Genomic DNA, 20,029 nt, shown 5'->3' with positions numbered 1-20,029 from the left:
CAAGGGTTAAGATCCCCTTACTGGTCATCTTTTTTCTAAAAAAAAGAAAGAAAGAAAGAAAGAAAGCAAATTCTGGATCCCCGCCTAGACCCATGCATCAGAGACTCTGGGGGCAGGGCCTGGGCTCTGTTTAGCGCTCTGGATGACGCTGCTCAAGCTTGGGAACCACTGAACTAGAGTGAGCTCCCTTCACCTATTCCCATGGCCCAGCCTCTCCTCCTCATTCATTCTGCAAACACCTGCAAGCGCCTACTGAGGCTTGCTCTGGGCCTGCTCTGGGCTGGCAGGAGCAGGAGCAGAGATGGACCTGACCGCATCCCTGATCTAGACAGCAGAGCAGGAGAGGGTGTGCTGCCCAGAGCCAGTGTGCCCAGTGCTGGTGCCAGTAGACTGGCGTGCTGGGGAGTCCAGAGGAGGCAGGGACTGACTGACCGCCAGAGGGACCGGCTGGTGTGTCCAGGTCTGAGGGCTGCAGCCCCAGCTATTCTCTCCTCAGGGGGATGACGGGTCACCAAGCCAACCAGGGCTCCCTGGACCCCCAGGGCCCAAGGTAAGTCTGTGCCCTTCCCCTAGAGGTCCCCTGCCTACCGCCTCCCACTGTTGCCATCTGCCTGGTGAAGCCCCAGGCAGAGGGAGGGCCCTGGACCCCACTCGCCAGCAGCCAGGCATCTGATCCAGGCCACTTGCCTCTCCTCCCGCTATCAAGTCCTCTTGGTTCCCATCTTAGGTGACCCCACTCTGCCCTGTACCCAAGCCTGGAACAGGGTGTCATCCTCACACCGTTCTCCCCCAACCCTCACAATGGCCACCAAACCCAGGCCAGCCTACCTCCAAGATGTCTCTTGAGACCCTGAGCTGCCCCAAGTACATGCCAGGACCCAGAGAGGAAGGTGGCGGCCATGGCCCTGAGTCCCCTGGGCTGGGGAGGGCCCTGAGGTCTGTCCCCCTCCCCTGGGTGGGCTCAGACACATTCACCAGACGAGGCCCAGCAGACCCAGGTTTGCCCCCTGGTGCTCACTCTCACCATGAATGTTTCTTCCTCAGGGCGAGCCAGGGGGTGTGGGACCCCAAGGACAGAACGGCATGGATGGTGCCCCGGGACCAAAGGTGACATTAGAGTGCGCTGCTCTGGTACCTGCAGGCCCTGTACTTGGTTGCGACTGACCCAGTCAGGAGGGAGAGATGTGGCTTCACCTATAATCTGCCCTTTTTAAGTGGGGAATCCAAGAGGGCCTGGGCTGAGGAGTCTCCTTCAACTCACAGTTGGAGGCTGGCCTGGGGGTGGGTGGCAGTGAATCTGGGTGAGGGACAAGCCTCTGTCCAGGCCCAGCTTTGTGGCTAACTCACCATGTAGCCTTGGGCTCCTGGACCCTACTGTCCCCATCTCTATAGAAATGTGAGGCCGGCAGAGGGTCCCACTCCCAGAGTGCCATTCTCACACATTAGGCCATTAGGGCTCCAGTGCATGAGCCCTGGGCCCTTTTGGGAAGAGGCAACTAGAGGTGGGGTGGAGGAGAGGGATCTTTTGGCTTCAGCCAAGTACTCCGGTAGGTCTGCACACTCGTGCACACCTGGCTGCAACTGTGTTTCTCTGCAGGGGGAGCCCGGCTTCCGAGGAGCCGATGGAGCCGCAGGGCCCCGGGTAAGCACCCTCCCCTCAGGCCACACTGGTGGGATCCAGGGGCCCAGATAGCTTCAGAAGCCCCTGTCCCCACAGAGACCCCAGAGGAGCAGTGGAATTACAGGAACTGGAAGTCTCTAAATTTTTTTAATAATTTATTAGTGATTTCTTAAATTTTATAATACACCCTTTTGGTAATGCTCAAATATGGATGTGTCCAGACCTCGCCCCTCTTCTCTCTCTCCCAGGCAAGTGTACGCCCTCCTAGACTCTTCCTTGCATATTCAAACATGGGTCCTCAATGTGTCATATACAGCATGACCTACCCAGGGTGCGGTGGGCCTTGCCTTTTCCCAGCCCCACGTGAGGCTCGTCCCTGTTGCCAGGAGCACAGCCACCCCAGCCACTCTCAGATCTTTTGTGATGAACCCCTATCAACATACTTTTAAGCTGACATCTGGGATCCTGTCTTCGGCTCTGTCACCTCCAATGATCATGTACCCACATGCTTACAGGGGCTGGCTTTCTCCTCCAAAAAATGGGTCTAAAGCCCCAGCCTGGCTGTGCAAGTGGCTGGGAGATTGGATTAGGCAGTGAGTGTGGGACCTGTGTATAAACTGGACAGTGCCGTGCAGGTCCTGGCCATGGGGCCCAGGCCTGGGTCTCTGTCCCGCGCAAGGGGTTGTCCTGAACCAGAGTGCTCAGGGCCCTTCACTGTTCTCACAAAGAGCAGCCTGGATGGAGAAGAGAGGTTCAGAAGGGACAGGCTGGGCCAGTGCCAGTGCGGGTGCCTGTGCAGACACGTGCACGCAGACGTGTGGGCGTGGGCATGCGCAGGCATGTGCTTGTCAGCAGGAACGCATGGGGACGTCAGTCACAGTATGTGCAGCCTATACCAGAGGCTGGGAAATGGGGGCAGGAGGGCAAGACCCAGCCTGCATGTGTCTTTCATTGGCCTACACCATGCTGTGGTGGGTTCAGGCTGTTTGTCTTTATTTGGCAACATTTAAAATCTGAAGAACTTCCCAGCAAAATTGGGGTTCTCGTTTTCCCTGGAGAACTCAGGAATCAGGTCTCAGTGGGCTTGAAGGTCACGAAGGTCAATTACAGCCACCCCTCAGACCAGGCCCCAGCCCCCCGACTTCCCCTTCCCTCATGTGCTGGGACCCCATCAGCTGACATCTCAGAGCCTGGGTAGCTGGCACACAGCATACCGGCATCGTTCACCTCCTCTCTGGGTGTGACACCAAGATGCCACCACTTCACCCACCACTGTACCTCTTTCCTGAAGTTCTTACTCTTCTTCCTGCCTCAGGGTCCCCCGGGTCCCAAGGGCGAGCAAGGAGACACGGTGGTGATCGACTACGATGGCAGGATCCTGGATGCCCTTAAGGTAGTATTCCTGGTGGGACCGGGATGCACCCTTGATGTTCATCTCCTAAGAGAGTGATCACTCACTTTGTGTATTCATCCTGCACTCCTGGACCAGGGACAGCTTAGCACAAAGAGCCCAACTTCATTAGGTGCCTGATATGGAAATCAGTGCTGTGTTGAGACCCACATGATGCTGAGAGAGCTGCTGTGAATGTGGCCATATGGCTTGAACTCCCCAGAGGCCAAAGCAAAAAGGGAAGCCCCCCTCAGAGCAGGAGGCAGAGCCTTTCCTGGTATCTAGTCCCCGCAGTGCCTCCCAGGCCTTCCCGGGGAACTCTGGCTGGAGGGCTGGGTCTTCTAGTGACTACTGGGGGGAGGCTGAGTGTTACGGCCTGTCCCAGGAGCCTCAGGAGGTGTGTGGCCTCTGAGCCTTGCCCAGGGACTGGAGAGAGTTTGGGTGCCAGGTGCTCACAGGTACCAGGGAAGGGAGCGGGGGGGGGGTCTTCAGAGACCAGACTGGGTATTGGCATCTGACTCCGCCTGAGTTTCAATTCCAGTTCTCTCCCACAGGCCTCAGGGAAATACAAGTTGATGGTAACTGTGGCCCACCCCAGGCCTGCATGGTGTGGTGTGGTGTCACGTGGGACTGAGGGCATGCACGTGCATGGGGTATCCCAGGCTGCCTGGGAACCACAAGGGAGGAGCTCTATGTGTGCAAAGAGGCAGGAGGTGGATTTTGGCTGCCAGACTGCGGTGATGATTTGGTTTGATGAGCAGCAGACAGCCCCAGTTGGTTCTTGAGCAGGGGGATGACAAAAACAGTGTACTGGGGGAAGGCTGACTGGGGAACAATGTGGAAGGTGAACAAAAGCAGGGGTGAGCTGGAAGCAAAGAGCCCACTGAGGAGTAGGCACTGGGCCTGGGCCTAGAGGAGAGTGGGTAGAATGGAGGACATGTAGGAAGACCATCTCAGTGGAGATGCCAACAAGAAGGGAGCAGGTTGGAGAGACAGGTGGAGGGGAAGGGACTAGAGCTTGTTAGGCAGGGGATGGGGTGTTGGGCAGGGTGGCCTTTGGGAGGAGACATGAATTTGGGGGCTGAGTAGGGGGTGATGACGAGCCATGGAGGGCTGGCAGCCTGTGGGAAGTCTGGGTCAGGACAGGAGCTTGAGAGTGGGTTCAAACCTTGAGATGCTAAAGACCACATCCCCAACCAGTGAGACTGAGGAATTCCCCAGGACTAGCAGGCAGCAGGCAACAGAATCAGATGGTCAGAGAGCTCACAGGACAGACAGAGAGAGCGGGCTGGGCCACTGTTGGGGATGTGATTTTTCCTGGCCTTGAATGCCAGCAGGAGATTTAAGCTTGCTTCAAGAGGCAATAGGGAGCCATTGCAGAATCTTGAGCAGGGGAGTGTTGTGAAGAAGTCTCTATTTGGGAAAGACTGAAGGCAAAGGGAGTCTGAGCCCTCTGTGGCAGCAGACACTGTGGTATCTTATCCAAGGCTGGGTACTGCCTCCCTGGCTTTCCCCAAGACTTGGGGGCCAGACCAAGCCATGTGCAGTGTGGCCTAACTTAACAGGGAGGGAAGCAGGCTCTGAAGGCCCTGGACCCTGCTGCAGCTCAGCTGGACAGTGACTTGACTCCAGGTGGAGGGGCTGGGTGGGCAGTGAGGGGCAGATCTTGCCTAACCACTGACTGCTTAACTTTTCCACACAGGGTCCTCCTGGGCCACAGGGGCCCCCCGGGCCACCAGGGATCACTGGAGCCAAGGTCAGTACAGATGCAGCTACACACCCCCAAGCCCTTGCCTCTAGGGCCCACTTCTCCTCTCCCTTCTGCCATGGGCCCCTCCACTTCCCTCCTGGTACCCTAGCCTGGCTTCTGGGGGATCAGAGAAAGGGGCCCTGCACCTTCCTAATCAAGCTGGTGCCTTCATCCCAGGCCCTAGCTGCTCCTTGGGAGGACTCATTCAGTTTAAATTGAAAAAGCAGCCCCTCATGACATCACAGTCCCGCAGATGTACATATCAGTTCCTGTGGCTTGTACTATTCATTTACACCCTGCCCACCTGTCTCAGGAGAAAAAGCCCAAGACTTTGGAGTCAGGCAGGTCTGGTCCTGGCACTGTTGTAAATGGACTCTGTGGCCTAGAGTAAGTCATTTAATCCCCTGAGCCTCAGCTTCCACATCTGTAGCACACCAGCACGTACAGCACAGCCATGGGCTATGTCTGCCCGTGAGGGGCTGAGGAAATGAAGGCGAGGAGGCAGTGGGTGCACGGCATGGTGGTTGGCAGCCAGTGGGCGCCTTCTGGGAGGTCCAACTGCAGGGACCCAGCCCCGGGACCATGCGCTGGTCAGTGAGGCAGCTGGTCCCATCCCCCCACAGACCCCTCTCCGGCCGAGGGAGGCATAACTCCTCTTGCCTCTGTTCCCTTCCAGGGTGAGCTCGGATTGCCCGGTGCCCCTGGAATCGATGGAGAGAAGGTCTCTGGGCCTTTCATTTCTTTAGCGATGCCTGTGCTTGGTATTGGGCTGTGTGCGTGTGTGTGCATGTGTGATCCTAAGCAGACATGAGTGTGTCAGTGGGTACAACTTGATATCCATGGGTGTGTCTCTACTGCTGGGTCCCTAGTGTGTGGCACACCTTGGACATTACATAATTGAGTGAAGTAATGCAGTGGCTCAAAGGGAATGTGGGAGTTGGGGGCTCCCACCCCCAACTCCTGAGATGTGATCACAGAGTTGACCCCTTGAGTGCCCCGAGGGGGCTGCCCAGTCCCACATGCTCCACTCCCTCCACCTACCTCCTCCCCCAGCTGCCTGCATCCCCACATGCAATTAGGCAGGGGTGGGATGCCCCCTCTCGGTCTCCACCAGCCTTTCACCCCCACCCCCCACATGCAGCCAAGGCTCCCAGCTACCCGGGCTGGAGCTGGGGACCCACGAGAAGGAAGTGGGGGCCTGGCCTGAGCTCTGGGGATCTGCTGGGTGAGAGAAGGGAGAGCCCCACTGATCCCTTGTTCTTCTGGCTTTCAGGGTTCCAAAGGACCAAAAGGAGACCCAGGGGAGCCTGGGCCAACTGGACTCAAAGGGGAAGTGGGGGATATGGGCTTGCCCGGCCTCCCGGTATGTGGCTGGGCTGGGCCCCGCCCTTCTTGTCGGATGCTGGGGGCTCCCGAAGTGGTTGTGTGCCCACCACGGGGCGCTGCTGGGGGCTATGGGGAGGGTGGGGAGGCAGGTTGGGAAGGGCAGGGTGTGCCTCTGCACAGGCCCTGCAGTCTCAGCTTCCAGCCCAGCCCAGGGACACTTTAGGCCGCTGGCCAACACTGCCCTGACTGAGCCTCCACTTCCTCATCTGTAAAACCTTGCACCTACCTCGCCAGGCCTCCCTAAAGATGAAACAGGGAGGCCTGGCCCAGAGGAAGCGAGTTGGCGGGTGGTTAAACTATGTGCCCAGACCTGAGCTGCCCGAGTTTGCATCCAGCTCCATCTTTGCTGACTAACCTCCCTGGGCCTCAGTTTCCTCACCTCTAAAATGAGGATGATAATGTCCCAATCCCATGAGGGAATGCATGGACAGGGCTGAGAATGGTGGCTGGTACACAATAAATGCCTGCTATCATTGTCATCGTCATTTTGTTGGTGCCCTTGTCACAGCCGGATTGGAAGAGCTGCAGGTATTGAGTGGCCACTGGGTGCCCATCACATCAGATCCATTGTCCATCATCAGGACCACTCAGCTGGAGGTGGTGCTGGGGGTTGAACCTGGGTCTTTACTTCAGAGCCCCTGGTCACTCCCTGCACCACAGCAAAACAATTTGTATGTGCTGTCTAAATACCCACTCTGCTTGCCACTCTGGGCATGTCGCACCGATTTGGGGAAAACTTTTTTAAACTTCAAGGACTAGGAAGGGAACGTAGCCAAGCACCGTGGGTGGTGGTTTGGGTGCTAAATAGAGACTCAACCGGCCATCCCATCTTGTAGGGCGCTGATGGCCCCAAGGGAGAAAAGGGAGATTCGGCTTCTGACAACCTACAGGAGAGCCTGGTAAGGGGGAGTCACTGAGGGTCGGGGCTAACCAAACCCAGGGCAATAGGGGAGGAGTAATTAGGGGCCTCAGGCTGTGTCCCCCATCTGAGAATCCAAAGGACAGCCACGGAGCCCCTCACCAAGCTGTGCCCTCCTGGGGACAGAAAGGAGCCTCATGCCAGGGGCTCAGGGCTCAATGCACAAGGAGTAAGCTCAAGAGTGTGGGCAGTTGAGGGGTGATGGGGGCAGTGGGTGACTGACCCATCTCTGACCCTTCCTAGGCCCAGATCATAGTGGAGCCAGGGCCCCCTGGCCCCCCCGGTCCCCCAGGCCCTATGGTAAGGATGGTTTGGCTTGGAGCAGCAGCCAGGAAACCTAGAGGGTGGTGGGTCCGGAGCCATGAGCCAGGGGAGGACAGAATTCTTTCTGGGGGAGCAGGGCATGTCAGGCAAAGAGTGCAGAGCCTGGGTCAGGGCAGCAGGAGCCAGAGAGGGGCCTGAAGCCTCTGTGGCTGCTGCAGGAGAGCCCTGGGGCCTGGACTTGGCTGGACAGCTGCTCTGATCTGCCTTCTTCTCCTCCTCCTCCAGGGCCTTCAGGGAACCCAGGGTCCCAAGGTGAGTGGGTGAAACCCCCCCTCAGGCTGTGAGCCTATGCAGGTTCAGAAAGCCTTGCTAATGGGCAAAGTGACAGCCCCACGCTCAACCGGCCTGGCCCTGAGTCTTCCCAGGATCTGAGCATTCCCAGTCCCCTAGGGCATAGACTCCCTGAGTTTGTGGAGCTGGTGCCACCACCCCCATGCCTGGGGCTCTGTTCTATCACTTTCTCCCTCTGCCTAGGGCCACAGTCCCTCTCTCCCTCCTCGGGTCCATCTCCTGCTGCTTCTACCTCCTTGCCCCGCTCCTCCACCTTTCTCTGCACCTCCACCTTCCCAGTACTGTCCCTGCCTCCCCTGCCCCCCACCCCCATGCACATCTGTCTCAACTGCCCGCAGGCTAAACATGAAGTCTAGGGTTTGGTGTGAATTACACAATGTTATGTTCTGTGCTCTTAAAACTGCAAGGGCGGCCTGCCCATGTGCCCTGCCCCGGGGAGGCAGACACAGAGGCCAGGTGGCCTCACGGCTTGTCAGGGCTTGTCACGCCTGGAGTTACCCAGGGGGAGAGCACATCTCTGCTTCCCAGCTCAGAGGCCTGATGGGAGACTCAGAGACATGGGATCCCGGACCTGAGTGGGGCCGAGCATGTGGCCCAATCACGTGTACTGCTTCTAGTTCTGTTTTTTTCCCAAGGCCTCCCCAGCTTATGTTTAGAAGAGGCAGCTGCTGTTGGGGATGGGGTTCAAGGCTGGAGCTCAGAACATGATTGGTCCTCAGCCCTGCCACTTCCCAGCAGTGTGGCTGGGCTTATCCCTGCCTCTCTCTGCACTGGCTTTCCTCATCCATAGAACGGGTGTGAGCATAATTACCTCCTATGACAACCGATGGAGCCTGCACAGGAGAAAAGGGAAAATGCACATGCCCGTAGCTCGTTCTGATTATTCTTGCCATGGAGCAAGCCAGGGCCAGGCCCGTCACAGCCTGGTGTCTGTTCTTCTGCCATGCACACCCCGGCTCCCACACAGGCCCCAAGCTTTCCTGTCCTGCCGTCTATCTAACCCCAACCCCCTGACTGACTTACCCACTTCGCTTCCAGGGCTTGGATGGAGCAAAGGGAGAGAAGGGTGTGTCGGGTGAGAGAGGTCCCAGCGGCCTGCCTGTGAGTGTCACGAGCCTTTTTGTCCCTAGAGGCATTAATTCCTGTAACTGTCATGCCTCTTGACCCATTCCTTTTCCATCCAGGGGCCGGTTGGCCCGCCAGGCCTTATTGGGCTGCCAGGAACCAAAGGAGAGAAGGTAACCACCTTACTTGGGTGGACCCCCTTTCCCCACTGTGGCCACATGTCCATGGTGTCACTCAGCCCTGGGGGCTCAACCCCTGTACCTGGCTGGGTCCTGCACCTCACAGGGCCAGAGTTTAGGCTCTGTGGATATCATGTCTGCCCTGCCCTGTATCTGTACCTGCATGGTCAGTGGGTCTCCCTAACCCTATGCCTGTGGCCAACCCACAGGTCTAAAGCTCACAGCAGCTGTGCTCCCAGTACCTCCTCCCCTGCCCCTCTCACCCTCTCCTTGTCTCTCCTCAGGGCAGACCAGGGGAGCCAGGACTAGATGTAAGTGTCTTATCATTCATTTTGAATGATCGGGACCTGCCTGTGTGTATCTTCTGCCCTCATGTTGCCCACACAGTAACCTGATCTGACTAGCTCAAGTGTGACCCCCTTCCCCAGGGCTGGGACTGCAACTGACTAATTCCCCCTGTGTCCTCAGTGTCAAGTCCAGTGCACAGTCCAGAGTAGGTGCTTTATGGATGGAGAATGGACGGATGGAAGGAAGGATAGATAGATGGATGGAAGGAAGGATGGATAATGGATGAATGATGGAAGATGAATAGATGATGGATGGATGGGTGGATGATGCATTGTAGCAGGGAGGTGGGGAGAGCAGTGAGGAGCCTGTTGCAACATCCTGGTGAGAGATGATGAGGCTTCAGCTAGGGCAGTATTGTGGCAAAGAGAGCCCAGTGCTGATGTATCTAGCCTCTTTTGGTAGCAAAGGTATAAAATGTAGTTTAAACTGACTTAAAATGACTCATAACTGAAAAGTCCAGCGGTTGAACACATGAATCCAAGCTCAACTGTGTCAACACAGCTCAGCATTTCACTCTCTCTTGTCTCTGCCTTCCCTGTGTGGGACTCATTCCCATGTGCCCCATGGTGGTGAGGCAGAGCCACAGCTCCAGACCTGCATCCTCCCAGTCCCAAATCCAGAAGACAGAACACTTGCCTCACTCTTCTGCTCTGGAGACAGTCTCCTTGGCTCTCATTGGCCCCAGTTAGGTCAGCACTGAACATAGCTGGCCATAGGAATGCAGCACACTGATTGGCCAGGCTTGATCATGTGCTAAGCCTTAGAGCTGGGGGTGGAATCAAAGGACTGTGAGAAGGGCAGGTGGTTCCCAGGAAAACCAGGTAACTATTGCAAGGGAAATAGTGACCAGTGGCAGGGCTGCAAGGACTCTCTCTGGTGTCCACCCTAGAGCAACTGTTTACATGGAAGAGAAAGAAATCTAGCCTGGGTTTCTGACTGGCAGGGCTATGTGCCATCGATGAGAAAGAAAAGATGACAATGCTAAATCCAGTTCAGGCTCTGGGCCCAGGGAGGTCGCTGGGGTTGGAGCTAAAGAGACTCTGTGCTACCATGAATGTGGCCACAGCTGCCCTCCAGAAGGCCTGGAGCTCAGGGTGGCATCTCAAAGGCATGCCCACCTGCGGTACCTGGCAAACCCCTCCTCCACTATACCATGTCCAACTGAAATGGGACCCTACTCACAAGCTTCCTTTGATGCTCAGCTGGATAGAACAGTCCTTTCCCCCGGGAACCTCCCAGCCCTGTTTCATACCTCTGTCACTGAACATTAACTATCATCATTGCACTCTGTTGACCGCCCCATTAGACATGAGAGAGGGAACGTTTCGAATCCATTTCTCTGTCCCCAGGGTCCAGCCTACAGCCCGGTTCCTAGTGAATGCTTAGTCATGTTGATTAAATGGATGGACAGATAGATGAATGGACAGATGGGTGTATAAGAAATTGAGTCAAGGCTGGCCATTTGGCTCAGTCGATCAGAGCGCAATGTTGATAACACCAAGTTCAAGAGTTCGCATCCCCTTACTGGCCAGCTGCCAAAAAAAAAAAGAAATTGAGCTGAGGGCAGAGAACAGATTTCTCATTCTGTGGAAGATGGTGACATAAACTTCCATGGGTTTCCTGGGTCTCTGTTCCCAGCCAAGCCTGGGCCAGCATTGGCGGGATCTGACTGTGACATGAGAGAAAGCCCCCTGCTAGCAGCTCTACCTGACGGCTTCCACCCAGACACACCACGGTGGTCTACTTTGGAAGAAGCAGAGCTGGTGCCCTAAATGCATGCTTTTCCCCACATCAGCCTTGCACTCACACAACAGTGGGGGCCGGGCCAGCTTGTGCCACAAGTATGCATGGAGGGAGGAGCCAGCAGAGATGAACAGATACCAGAAGAGCAAACTGCAAATCCCATTTTCAGGTTTAACCTTTAATCTTTTCCTCAGGGTTTCCCTGGACCCCGAGGAGAAAAAGGCGACCGGAGCGATCGTGGGGAGAAGGTGGGGGCAGCGGGAGAGATCGGGGAGGCAGGTGGAGAAGCTGGGGTGGCGGGCAGGGATGAGGGCAGGTGGAGGCTGGCACTGAAGCAGAAGGGCAGGGTGGCTGCTGGCCCAGCCCATCTCTCCACCACCATCTCCCTTCTTGTGCAGGGAGAGCGGGGTGTCCCCGGCCGGAAAGGAGTGAAGGGCCAGAAGGGTGAACCAGGACCTCCAGGCCTGGACCAGCCATGTCCTGTGGTACGTGTCAGAACAGGACAGGAGCTCCAACATAGGCTTTTCAGCCTCCAGCCAGGGTCAGGCCAGCATCCTGCTGTCCTCGGAGCCCAGCTGCAAGTCCCAGAGACCACACTGACCCCACACTGAGGTGCCCACACTGCTGGGGCCACCACTGCTGCCACCACCACCATCACAGCCCCGCTCTCTCTGGTCCTGACCCCCTCCATGGGCACAGTTGGGAAACCCTGCCCTTTTGTGGAGATAGAGACCCAGCCAAGGACAGAGTCTGCATGCCAGTGTCACTGTCCCCTCTTTACTCAGCCTCAGGGCCCACCTTGGGCCATCTTGGGCTGGGAGTGAAAGGGGGCCAGATCAAGAGTGGAGCTGGCTTACCCGGAATCATCAGTGGGAGTGTACTAGGCCCAGGGAAGGGAAGCCTGGCAGCCACGGGCTGCTGGGGTGGGAGCAGTGGTGCCCAGTCCCATGGCCCTTGCCGCCTGGGGCCCCGGCCTAGGTCTGACTCCCTGTGGGCTTGAGGCCAGGCTGGGCTGAAACAGCTTCCCCAGTCATAAAGGGGGTGGGACCCCCCTGACCTCTCTGGGTATCTACCACTCCCCTTCTTTCCTCTCCTTCCCAGAGGGGTCTTTTTCTGGACTGGGATAGCCCTGCCTTTTTCCCTGCATCCCCTCCGTGTGCCCCGAGCCCCTTCCTTTACCTCCTCCCACTTTCCCCCTTTCCTGCTCCCTCACAATAGCCTTGATAGCCCACTGGATGCCATGCCTCGTGCCTGCAGCAACCATGATTCAGTTCCCTTTTTCTAGAAGGCAGGGAGGGTTTACATGTCCGACCCTTCCAGTAGAGCTCAGAAAAGGCAGGAAAAACAAAACAGCTGGGGTTCCATACTAAACCTGGCCAGGTATTCACCACCCAGCCACCCCAGTCAGGAGCATGGGGAGAGGGTCTCCAGCCAAGATGTGTACAGGCTGACCTCCAAAGGGTCATTGGAGCCAGGGACCCCCATTCAGTCATCTGGCCTCAAACGAGTCATTTTGGCCCTCTGTTCTTCAGTCTTTTCATCCATAAAGTGGAAGTGGTGACCTACCCCTGGGTGGTTTTGAGAAGTCAATGAGAAAATGATACAAAGAGCAGAGAGGTGAGCCCAAGGAAGGGCAGGGACAGCAGGGGCTCAAGGTGGCCCAGCCTGCAGCTCCAGGACCTGGGCCAAGGCTTCCCTCCAAGTCAGTAAGCTTTTGTCTTTGAAACAGGAGAATCCTAAATGCGGAGGCAGGCGAGGGGCGCTGGGCTGGAGGGGCCCAGCGAGGGTCAGTGGGCCTTGCCCTGCGGTACGCGTGTGACCTGCTGCATGCTGTGTGTGCTGGGTCCCCGGCTCTGCCCCACCCCTCACTTCGGCCCACCTTCCCTATGGTCCCCAGCCTGTGCCCCTGGCGTGTGCATGAAAATATTCCAGAGGGTGTGCTCCTTGTGTCTGAGGCCCGTGCCTGTGCTTTGGAACAGAATGAAATGTTTTCCACCTTGGATCTCCCAGGGACTCTAAGCTGATGGGTCAGTCTTTGTCCCTCACCAGGCCCCCACCCACCAGGCCACCTGGGAAACCCACCCCTGCTTGTGTCTGATTGCTGAGAGGGCATTGCCAATGCCTCCAGACAACCCCACCCCCACTCCCAGTTTCCACCCTGACAGCCTGAGCCTGCCTGTCTGCCACTCACGGGCCAGAGGGGGATTCTACCTCCTGAGCTGTCCTTAAAACACTCCAGGAGGCACTCCTGCCTGAGGCCTGGAAGCTCTCAGGCCCCCAGGGTGAGGGGCCAGAGCCAGTGTCCCTGCCTCCGGGCAGAAAGCCACACAGCCCCTCCACAGGGACAAGGCCAATGCCTCCTCCTGGCCAGCAAATGTCTGGCACAATGCCTATTACTCCATAGTGTCCCCCTATTTCTGCCCACTGCACAGGTGTCCCAACAAAGCACAGTGGGAACACACTCAGGACAAGTGCAGTGAGGGGCCGTTGTGTCCCAATGACCCCACTACCTAGTTGAATGAGGAGGCACTCCAGCCCTGTCTCCATGCAGTCCAGCGGCCTCACAAGGCAGCTCCCTAGGCTGCATCTCCCTACAGACCCAGGAAGGGGTGTGTGGAGTATAGAGAGCTCACCAGACTCCCTTCCCTGTCCCTGAAACCTTCTTCCTTTCCAGGGTCCCGATGGGCTGCCTGTGCCTGGCTGCTGGCATAAGGTACCTTGTGGGGAAGAGTCTCAGGGTAGGCTCGGAGGAGCCGGGTGGCAGGGAAGTGGGGGGATGGAGAGAGCCCCAGGGCCTGGGTGCTGTCACTCTGAGTTCTGGATATGTGCAGCTCCCCACAAAGTGACTGGAATAGCCAGGTTTCCTCATCACTACCAAGGTTTTGACTTTCCCGTCATGTGGCTGAGGCTTGGAGCTGTGGTCCTGGGTGATTGTGTATAATCCACCCTGTTGATCATCTGGGGCCCAGTCAGCACCGGGCCCCAGATGACCAATACAAAGATGACTGATGGCCAATGCAAAGCCATCAGTCCTGAGACTGTGTCCAAACTGCCCCACCGAGAGCGAGTGGAGGTCAGAGGCCTGAGAAGAGAGCATGGGGACCGTGTCAGTTCCCAAGGAAATGGGCAGGACCAGGGACACCAGAGTGGGGCAGCCCAGGTGGGGCAGGGCCACCCCTCCTCACCTTCAGTCTTTCCCTCCTTTTCCAGTGATCCCCAGACCCAGCTCACAACCTGTACAGATCTGTGTGGACGTTTTTAATTTTTGTAAAAACAAAACAGTAATATATTGATCATTTTTCACGGGATGCGCCACCTGTGGCCTTTTAACATGGGAGAGTGTGCCAACCCAGCCCCGGAATCATCAGCATGTGAAGCTAGCAGAAAAGTGGACAGGCCAGTCCAGGGGAATTGTGACTTGAGGGCCACCCGTGGGTCTTGGCTTTCCTAGGAAGGAGACGAAGGTGGAAGTGCCTGGCTCAGGTGAAGCTGGAAAGATGCCAGGTTGGGACTTCAGTCACCTGATTAACAGAGACTCACAGCTGTCCCGCCACCCTGCAAGAGCCTGTCCCCTGAAGCTCCGGAGCCCCCAGGTCACACCCTATCCAAGAAGGCCCAGGGCTTGGACAGAAGCTGCTTCTGGCCTCTCCAGCCTCCGGACTCAGTCCCAACAAGCTGCTCCCTGGACCCTGGATTCACCAGGGCAGGACAGGACTCCCACCCAGTATTTGCAGCTGCACCCAAGGAGCAGTCAGTGGAAAGCACCCAAGTGGGTCTAGCTCCTGCTAAGTTCAATAGGCCTCAGGTAGCCAGCCTGCCATGATAACATGTGTCCTAGTCCTCTGGCTGAGCTCTGTGATTTGGAGCCAGCTGCAGGGAGCCCAGTGATCCCTGAGTGTGGGGACAGAGGGTCCCAGCCTGGACTTGCTGCTGCTTCCTGTCTCTGTCTTCCCATCACCCAGAGCAGGGACAGGATGGGACTTTGCCGGGCCTCCAGCTCAGAGTTCAAGTCTCGCTAACCCTGAGTCTCCTGCCCTGAACTCTGGTCAGCCTGCCAAAAATGGCCCTCCTGGTGAGTTGTGCAGATAAAGTGAACCTCAGGGCTGGTGCCCAGCTGGCCTGAGCAGGGAGCCTGTGATCCAGCCACCTGTGCTCTAATGAGAGGCTTTTCCACTTCTAACAAGGATTCCCAGCAACTGGCTCCATCCTGGCTACTCACCTTCCCTTTCTGTGTAGATGGATATTGCTGCGTGTAATAAACCACAAGTGTGTGTCTGGGTGTGTCCGTCTTTGCAGACTGCCCCTGGGGCACCGCTGGCTGAGGTTGGTTGCATCCTGGCCATTGCTGGGTGGGGTGGGAAAAGGAGGCTCTCCCTGGGTCAGAGCCATCCCAGAAACTAGAGGTCAGTCAGGGTTGGTGCAAAGAAAGGGTTTGGAGTTAGGAAGATACACGCTCCAGACCTGGTCCTCCACACACCAGCTAAGTCCTCTGGTAGTCACTTCATGACACTGAGCCCCTGTATTAGTCAGGGTTCTCCAGAGAGACAGAATCAATAGGATATATTATAAATATATGAGAGGGATTTATTAGGGGAATTAGCTCACGCGATTGTGAAGGAGAGTCCCACGATAGGCCATCTGCAAACTGGATGTCGGTAGTATGGCTCAGTCCAAGTCTGAAGGCCTCAAAACCAGGGAAGCCGATGGTGTCCTTGGTGTAAGTCCTGGAACCCAAAGCTGAAGAGTCTCAAGTTCTGATGTCCACAGACAAGAGAGAAGAGTGTATCCCAGCTCCAGTGGATAGAAAGAGAGATTCACTTTTTTTCTCTCTTATTCTCTCTGGGGCCCCAGCGAATTGGATGGTTACCACCCACTTTGAGGGCGGGTCTTTCCCACCCAGTTCACTCAGGCTCTCATGCTAATCTCTGCTGGAAACACTGTCATGGACCATACCTAAAAAGATAGCTTTACCAGGTTTCTTGGCATTCCTTAATCTAATCAAGGTGACACCTAGAATTAACCTTCACAGCCCCTGTGTGCTCCTCCATTCTGTTACCAGTGACTGCTGTGTGACAAATCACCCCAAAACTTGTTGCCTTAAGACAGTGACCATTTCTATTCCTCTCACAGTTCTGGGGGTTAACAGGCTCAGCTGGGCGATTCTTACTCAAGCTCTCCCATATCTGGTGGTTGATGCTGGCTGTCAGCTGGGACCCCCTGTGGCCTCTCTGAGTGGCTTGGGCTTCCTCACAGCATGGCAGCTGGATTCCAAGGGGGAATGTTCCAGGTGACTTGGTGGAAGCTGTGTCACCTTTGGTGGCCAAACCTCAGAAGTCATATGGTGTAACTTTCTGCCAGAGTCAGAGGTTTACCCTGATTCAAGGGAAGGGAGATAGATCCCACTTCTCAATGGGAAAGTGTCAACATCATATTTTAAGGAGAAAATGTGGGATAATAGAACTTGTTGCAGCCATCTTAGAAAACACCATCTGCTAAAATGGGATGGCAATACTTACCACTCAGATTGTAGGTCAGTGGGGATCAACTGCGTAGAATACATGAAGAACCTTGGACAGGTACCCAGAAATGCCCATGATTCTGATTTTCCTCACTCCTCCCAACTCCAAGCCCAAGCAATGTCCACAGTCTTGTAAAGCATTTCCACATCTCTTATCCCAACTGTTCCTTATAACAGCACTAATAGAGGGGCCCATTTCACAGATGACAAAACCAAGCACATCCAAGGTGGTGTAGACAAGAAGGGGCCTGCAGTAGTGATCTCTGACGGTGATAGTACACTGCCTTGATGGTATCTCAGTCTCCAAGGACTAAGGCCTAAGGAGGGCCACAATATGGGTAGTTCCCTGCAGATCCCAATATGTGACCTCCTTGCTAAGCAGAAGAGGCCCAGCCACACACTGGCTAAGGAGGGAGGAATATGTCAAGTCCCCTCCTCTGTCTCCCTACGGAGCTGGCAGTAAGTGGCAGGACATTCTGCTCAGCCAGTTGTCTGGGTCTCCAGGGAAGCCAGAAGTAGGAGAAAGAAGAGAAACACAGTGGGACTGTGATGACTACTAGAGATCACCGGGTGTCAACACCTCCTTTAGAGCTCAGCATAACCTCACAAATCTGCTGTGCTCACAGTTTGCAATTCTCTCTTCCAGAACCTCACTTGATCCCCTCACCAGCCCTGTGAAGGATGGGGCCTATGTGGTAGGTTCCATTTTACGTATGGGAAAACTGAGGCTCAGAGGGGGTAGTAATCTGCCCAGGGATGCACAACCAGGACATAGTGGCGAGCTTGGGACTGGACCCAGGCTCTTAGATATCCTGTAATTGTCTTTCTAAAATTGTTCGGCGGGGCATGGAATCTGATAGGCAGCCACATGATGCTGGGTGATTGGCAGGCAGATCTTCACAGGGGTAGAAGCCACATATTTCGCCCCATCCACCCCATCTCCAGACATCTGAAGGGGTCCCTTTCCTACTTCTTGGTGCAGGATGGGGCTATTCTTGGCCCATTGCTGCCCCCTTGTGGCTTCATACCTTGTATTTTCAGGCCTGCAAACTTTTTGACTGCAAACTTCAAAATTTAGAGCCTGAAATGAAAAAAAAAATTTAGACCTTACTGAGTCCTGAAAGAACTTGGGGTAGGGACAGAGAGATTACAGAAGAGAGAATGATTTGCCCAAGGTCCCAGCTGAGACACGGGAGTACCCAGACTCACAGCTGGGCCTCAAGGACTGGGGAGCCTTAGGTCTCCCTGCCAAGAAGAGCAGCTCTACCTCAAACTACCCCCTTCCAGAGAGAAGAGAGAGAAGTACATTTACTGAGTCCTGCTCTATGCCATGGCAACTAAACTAATCACAAGGATTAGTATCCTCTTTTTTCAGATGAATCTGAGGCCTGACAGAAGTGTATTTACCCAGGTCTCCTTCCTCCTGTTCCCTGGGAGACTGCTGGAAATGTAGGGGATACTTTTGGTTGTCACAATGATTGGCATTCAGTGGGCAGGATCAGGGATATTAAACATCTGAGATACATAGAACAGTCCTGCCCAATGATGAATCAGCTCACTGAGAATGCCAGTGCCACTGCCTTTCAGAAACACCATGCCCTGGGTTAAAATACTGGCTCAGCCACTTCCTCCCACCCCCTGTCCTCTTAGCCTCCAATGTTTCCTCAATGGCCAGGCATGAGATGTTTTATTTTGTGTTGATTTTTGTTGGCGGCTGGCTGGCACAAGGATCAAACCCTGGACCTTGGTGTTATTGGCACTACGTTCTAACCAATTGAGCTAAACGGCCAAGCCTAGGCATGAGATAATGGACAGAGGAGTGCATAGTATGAGGCCAGAGGCAGGAAGGGGTGAGGCCTCCTGCTGTTTTCTTGTCTCCTGCTATAGATACTCTTGGTCCAGGAAATGGCCCAGCCTGGTCTGCCTCTAACTGTATCACCTCCTGACTCTGGACATCCTAGGAGCCAGTAAGATGTTAGCTGCGCCTGGCTGCAGCCTTCTCGCCCTGTACCCAAGGCCGGAAAAGCCCCTGAGCCAACCTGACTTCTCTGAGCTGCTGCCCTGAGCCACAGCTGTGACTTCAGTCTGAGTTGCAAGACAGGGCTGAAGATGGGCCCCAAACAGGACTCTCAGACTCCCCTACACACACACGCAGTTATATTAAAAGCCGAAACCACAGGGCATGGGGGGACCATAGGACTCTCCACCAAAGAAGAGGAGCCAATAAATACAATGAGAAAACCCATGGCCGTGGTCCCACTCGCACACACACAGGACCTGGGGGGCCGTGACCTTCAGAAAAGAAGTACAGCCACAAGCAATTAACCTCTCGATTAATTTGGGAGGAACTTTTTGAAGAATCATGTAAAAGTTTCAATTCTGCTTTACAATTAAAAATAAGAACTCCACTCAGTTTAGGAAGATGAAAAAGTTCTGTGGATGGATGGTTGTGATGGTTGGATAATAATGTGAATGTACTTAATGCCACTCAACTGTACACTTAAAAATGGTTAAAATGTCTACAAAAAGGAGGCTTAAAAAATGGTTAAAATAGCAAATTTTGTTATGCATATTTTACCACAGTAAAGAAAAATGAAAACTCCAAATTTGGAGTGAAACTCCAAATGTTTTTAACTAAATGCTTTAAACATTTTAGAATTCTATTGGAAAGAGAAGAAATCAACAATGAGGGAGTGAAACAGAGGGCTGGGAATCAAGAAGAGAAGTAGACAGAAAAGGAGGGACAAGCAGGAGCCTCCCCCTCCCCAGCCTGCTCAGGCTGCAGCTCCAGGGACTTGGGATTCATCAAGGCAGGAAGTCCCAGTGCCCCAGCCCAGGAGGGGGTATCTCTGATATCCCAGCTCCCAGCCCCTGGGAGGCCTTTTTGTCTCATTCCCTGGTATGAGAGTCAAGCAGACCTCAATTGTCGTCCAGCCTCTGCAGCAGACTTGCTGTGTGTCTGAGAGCAAAGTCCTTCCCTTTCTGGGCCAAAGTTTTGTGAATATGTACAACAGGGCTCAGGAGGCTTCCAGCCCTCTTCCTACCTAAATACTGCATGATTCTCTTAGGGATGATAGTATCTCGTGTTCACCCTCCTTGGATTCTAGCGGGAATCGTGGTGCCCTGAAGGTCTAGCCCATGGTGATCTACTTGGTCAGCCCCAGCAGTAGCCCTGTGCTCTTTCTGCCCTTCCTGCTGCTCCCTCATGGAGCTGGAAAGGCCTAGGTCCTGGCCTCGAAGGGACAATCGCTTCTCCTACTCTGATGTCCCTGCTGTGTGCCAGGCCCTGGGCTGGGTGTCAGTCACACACTCCCACATTTAACCCTCACAGTGCATCTCATTTCATGCACGGGGAAAGCGACTCAAAGACTGACCACCGGCCCAGAAGAGGCTTGCCGGGGCTCAGAGTCTCCTTGGGTGCCAGGAGCAGCGGCGGGATCACCCGGGGACCCTTCCCCGGGAGGGAAACCGGTGGCCCGCAGGGTGAGGCCCGCG

At 55.3% G+C, this 20,029-nt stretch overlaps 1 protein-coding gene across 1 annotated transcript in view; it reads left to right on the top strand.

Annotated features, from left to right (window-relative positions):
- Positions 1 to 14,296, top strand: part of COL23A1 (collagen type XXIII alpha 1 chain) — a 346,587-nt gene extending 332,291 nt beyond the window's left edge. The window contains exons 13-29 of the mRNA XM_063087529.1: positions 497 to 550; positions 1,045 to 1,107; positions 1,598 to 1,642; positions 2,937 to 3,014; positions 4,714 to 4,767; positions 5,438 to 5,482; positions 6,035 to 6,124; positions 6,984 to 7,046; positions 7,310 to 7,366; positions 7,616 to 7,642; positions 8,720 to 8,782; positions 8,866 to 8,919; positions 9,210 to 9,236; positions 11,211 to 11,264; positions 11,415 to 11,501; positions 13,691 to 13,729; positions 14,227 to 14,296. Of these exons, the coding sequence (XP_062943599.1) occupies positions 497 to 550; positions 1,045 to 1,107; positions 1,598 to 1,642; positions 2,937 to 3,014; positions 4,714 to 4,767; positions 5,438 to 5,482; positions 6,035 to 6,124; positions 6,984 to 7,046; positions 7,310 to 7,366; positions 7,616 to 7,642; positions 8,720 to 8,782; positions 8,866 to 8,919; positions 9,210 to 9,236; positions 11,211 to 11,264; positions 11,415 to 11,501; positions 13,691 to 13,729; positions 14,227 to 14,229 (903 nt within the window). The 3' untranslated portion in view covers positions 14,230 to 14,296. The remainder of the gene's footprint in view (positions 1 to 496; positions 551 to 1,044; positions 1,108 to 1,597; positions 1,643 to 2,936; positions 3,015 to 4,713; positions 4,768 to 5,437; positions 5,483 to 6,034; positions 6,125 to 6,983; positions 7,047 to 7,309; positions 7,367 to 7,615; positions 7,643 to 8,719; positions 8,783 to 8,865; positions 8,920 to 9,209; positions 9,237 to 11,210; positions 11,265 to 11,414; positions 11,502 to 13,690; positions 13,730 to 14,226) is intronic.
- The last annotated feature ends 5,733 nt before the right edge of the window (positions 14,297 to 20,029 follow it).

The sequence above is a fragment of the Cynocephalus volans genome, chromosome 2 (assembly GCF_027409185.1).
Source record: "Cynocephalus volans isolate mCynVol1 chromosome 2, mCynVol1.pri, whole genome shotgun sequence".
In the NCBI taxonomy this organism is placed as follows: domain Eukaryota; kingdom Metazoa; phylum Chordata; class Mammalia; order Dermoptera; family Cynocephalidae; genus Cynocephalus; species Cynocephalus volans.
This window is presented reverse-complemented; position numbering and strand designations above follow the sequence as displayed.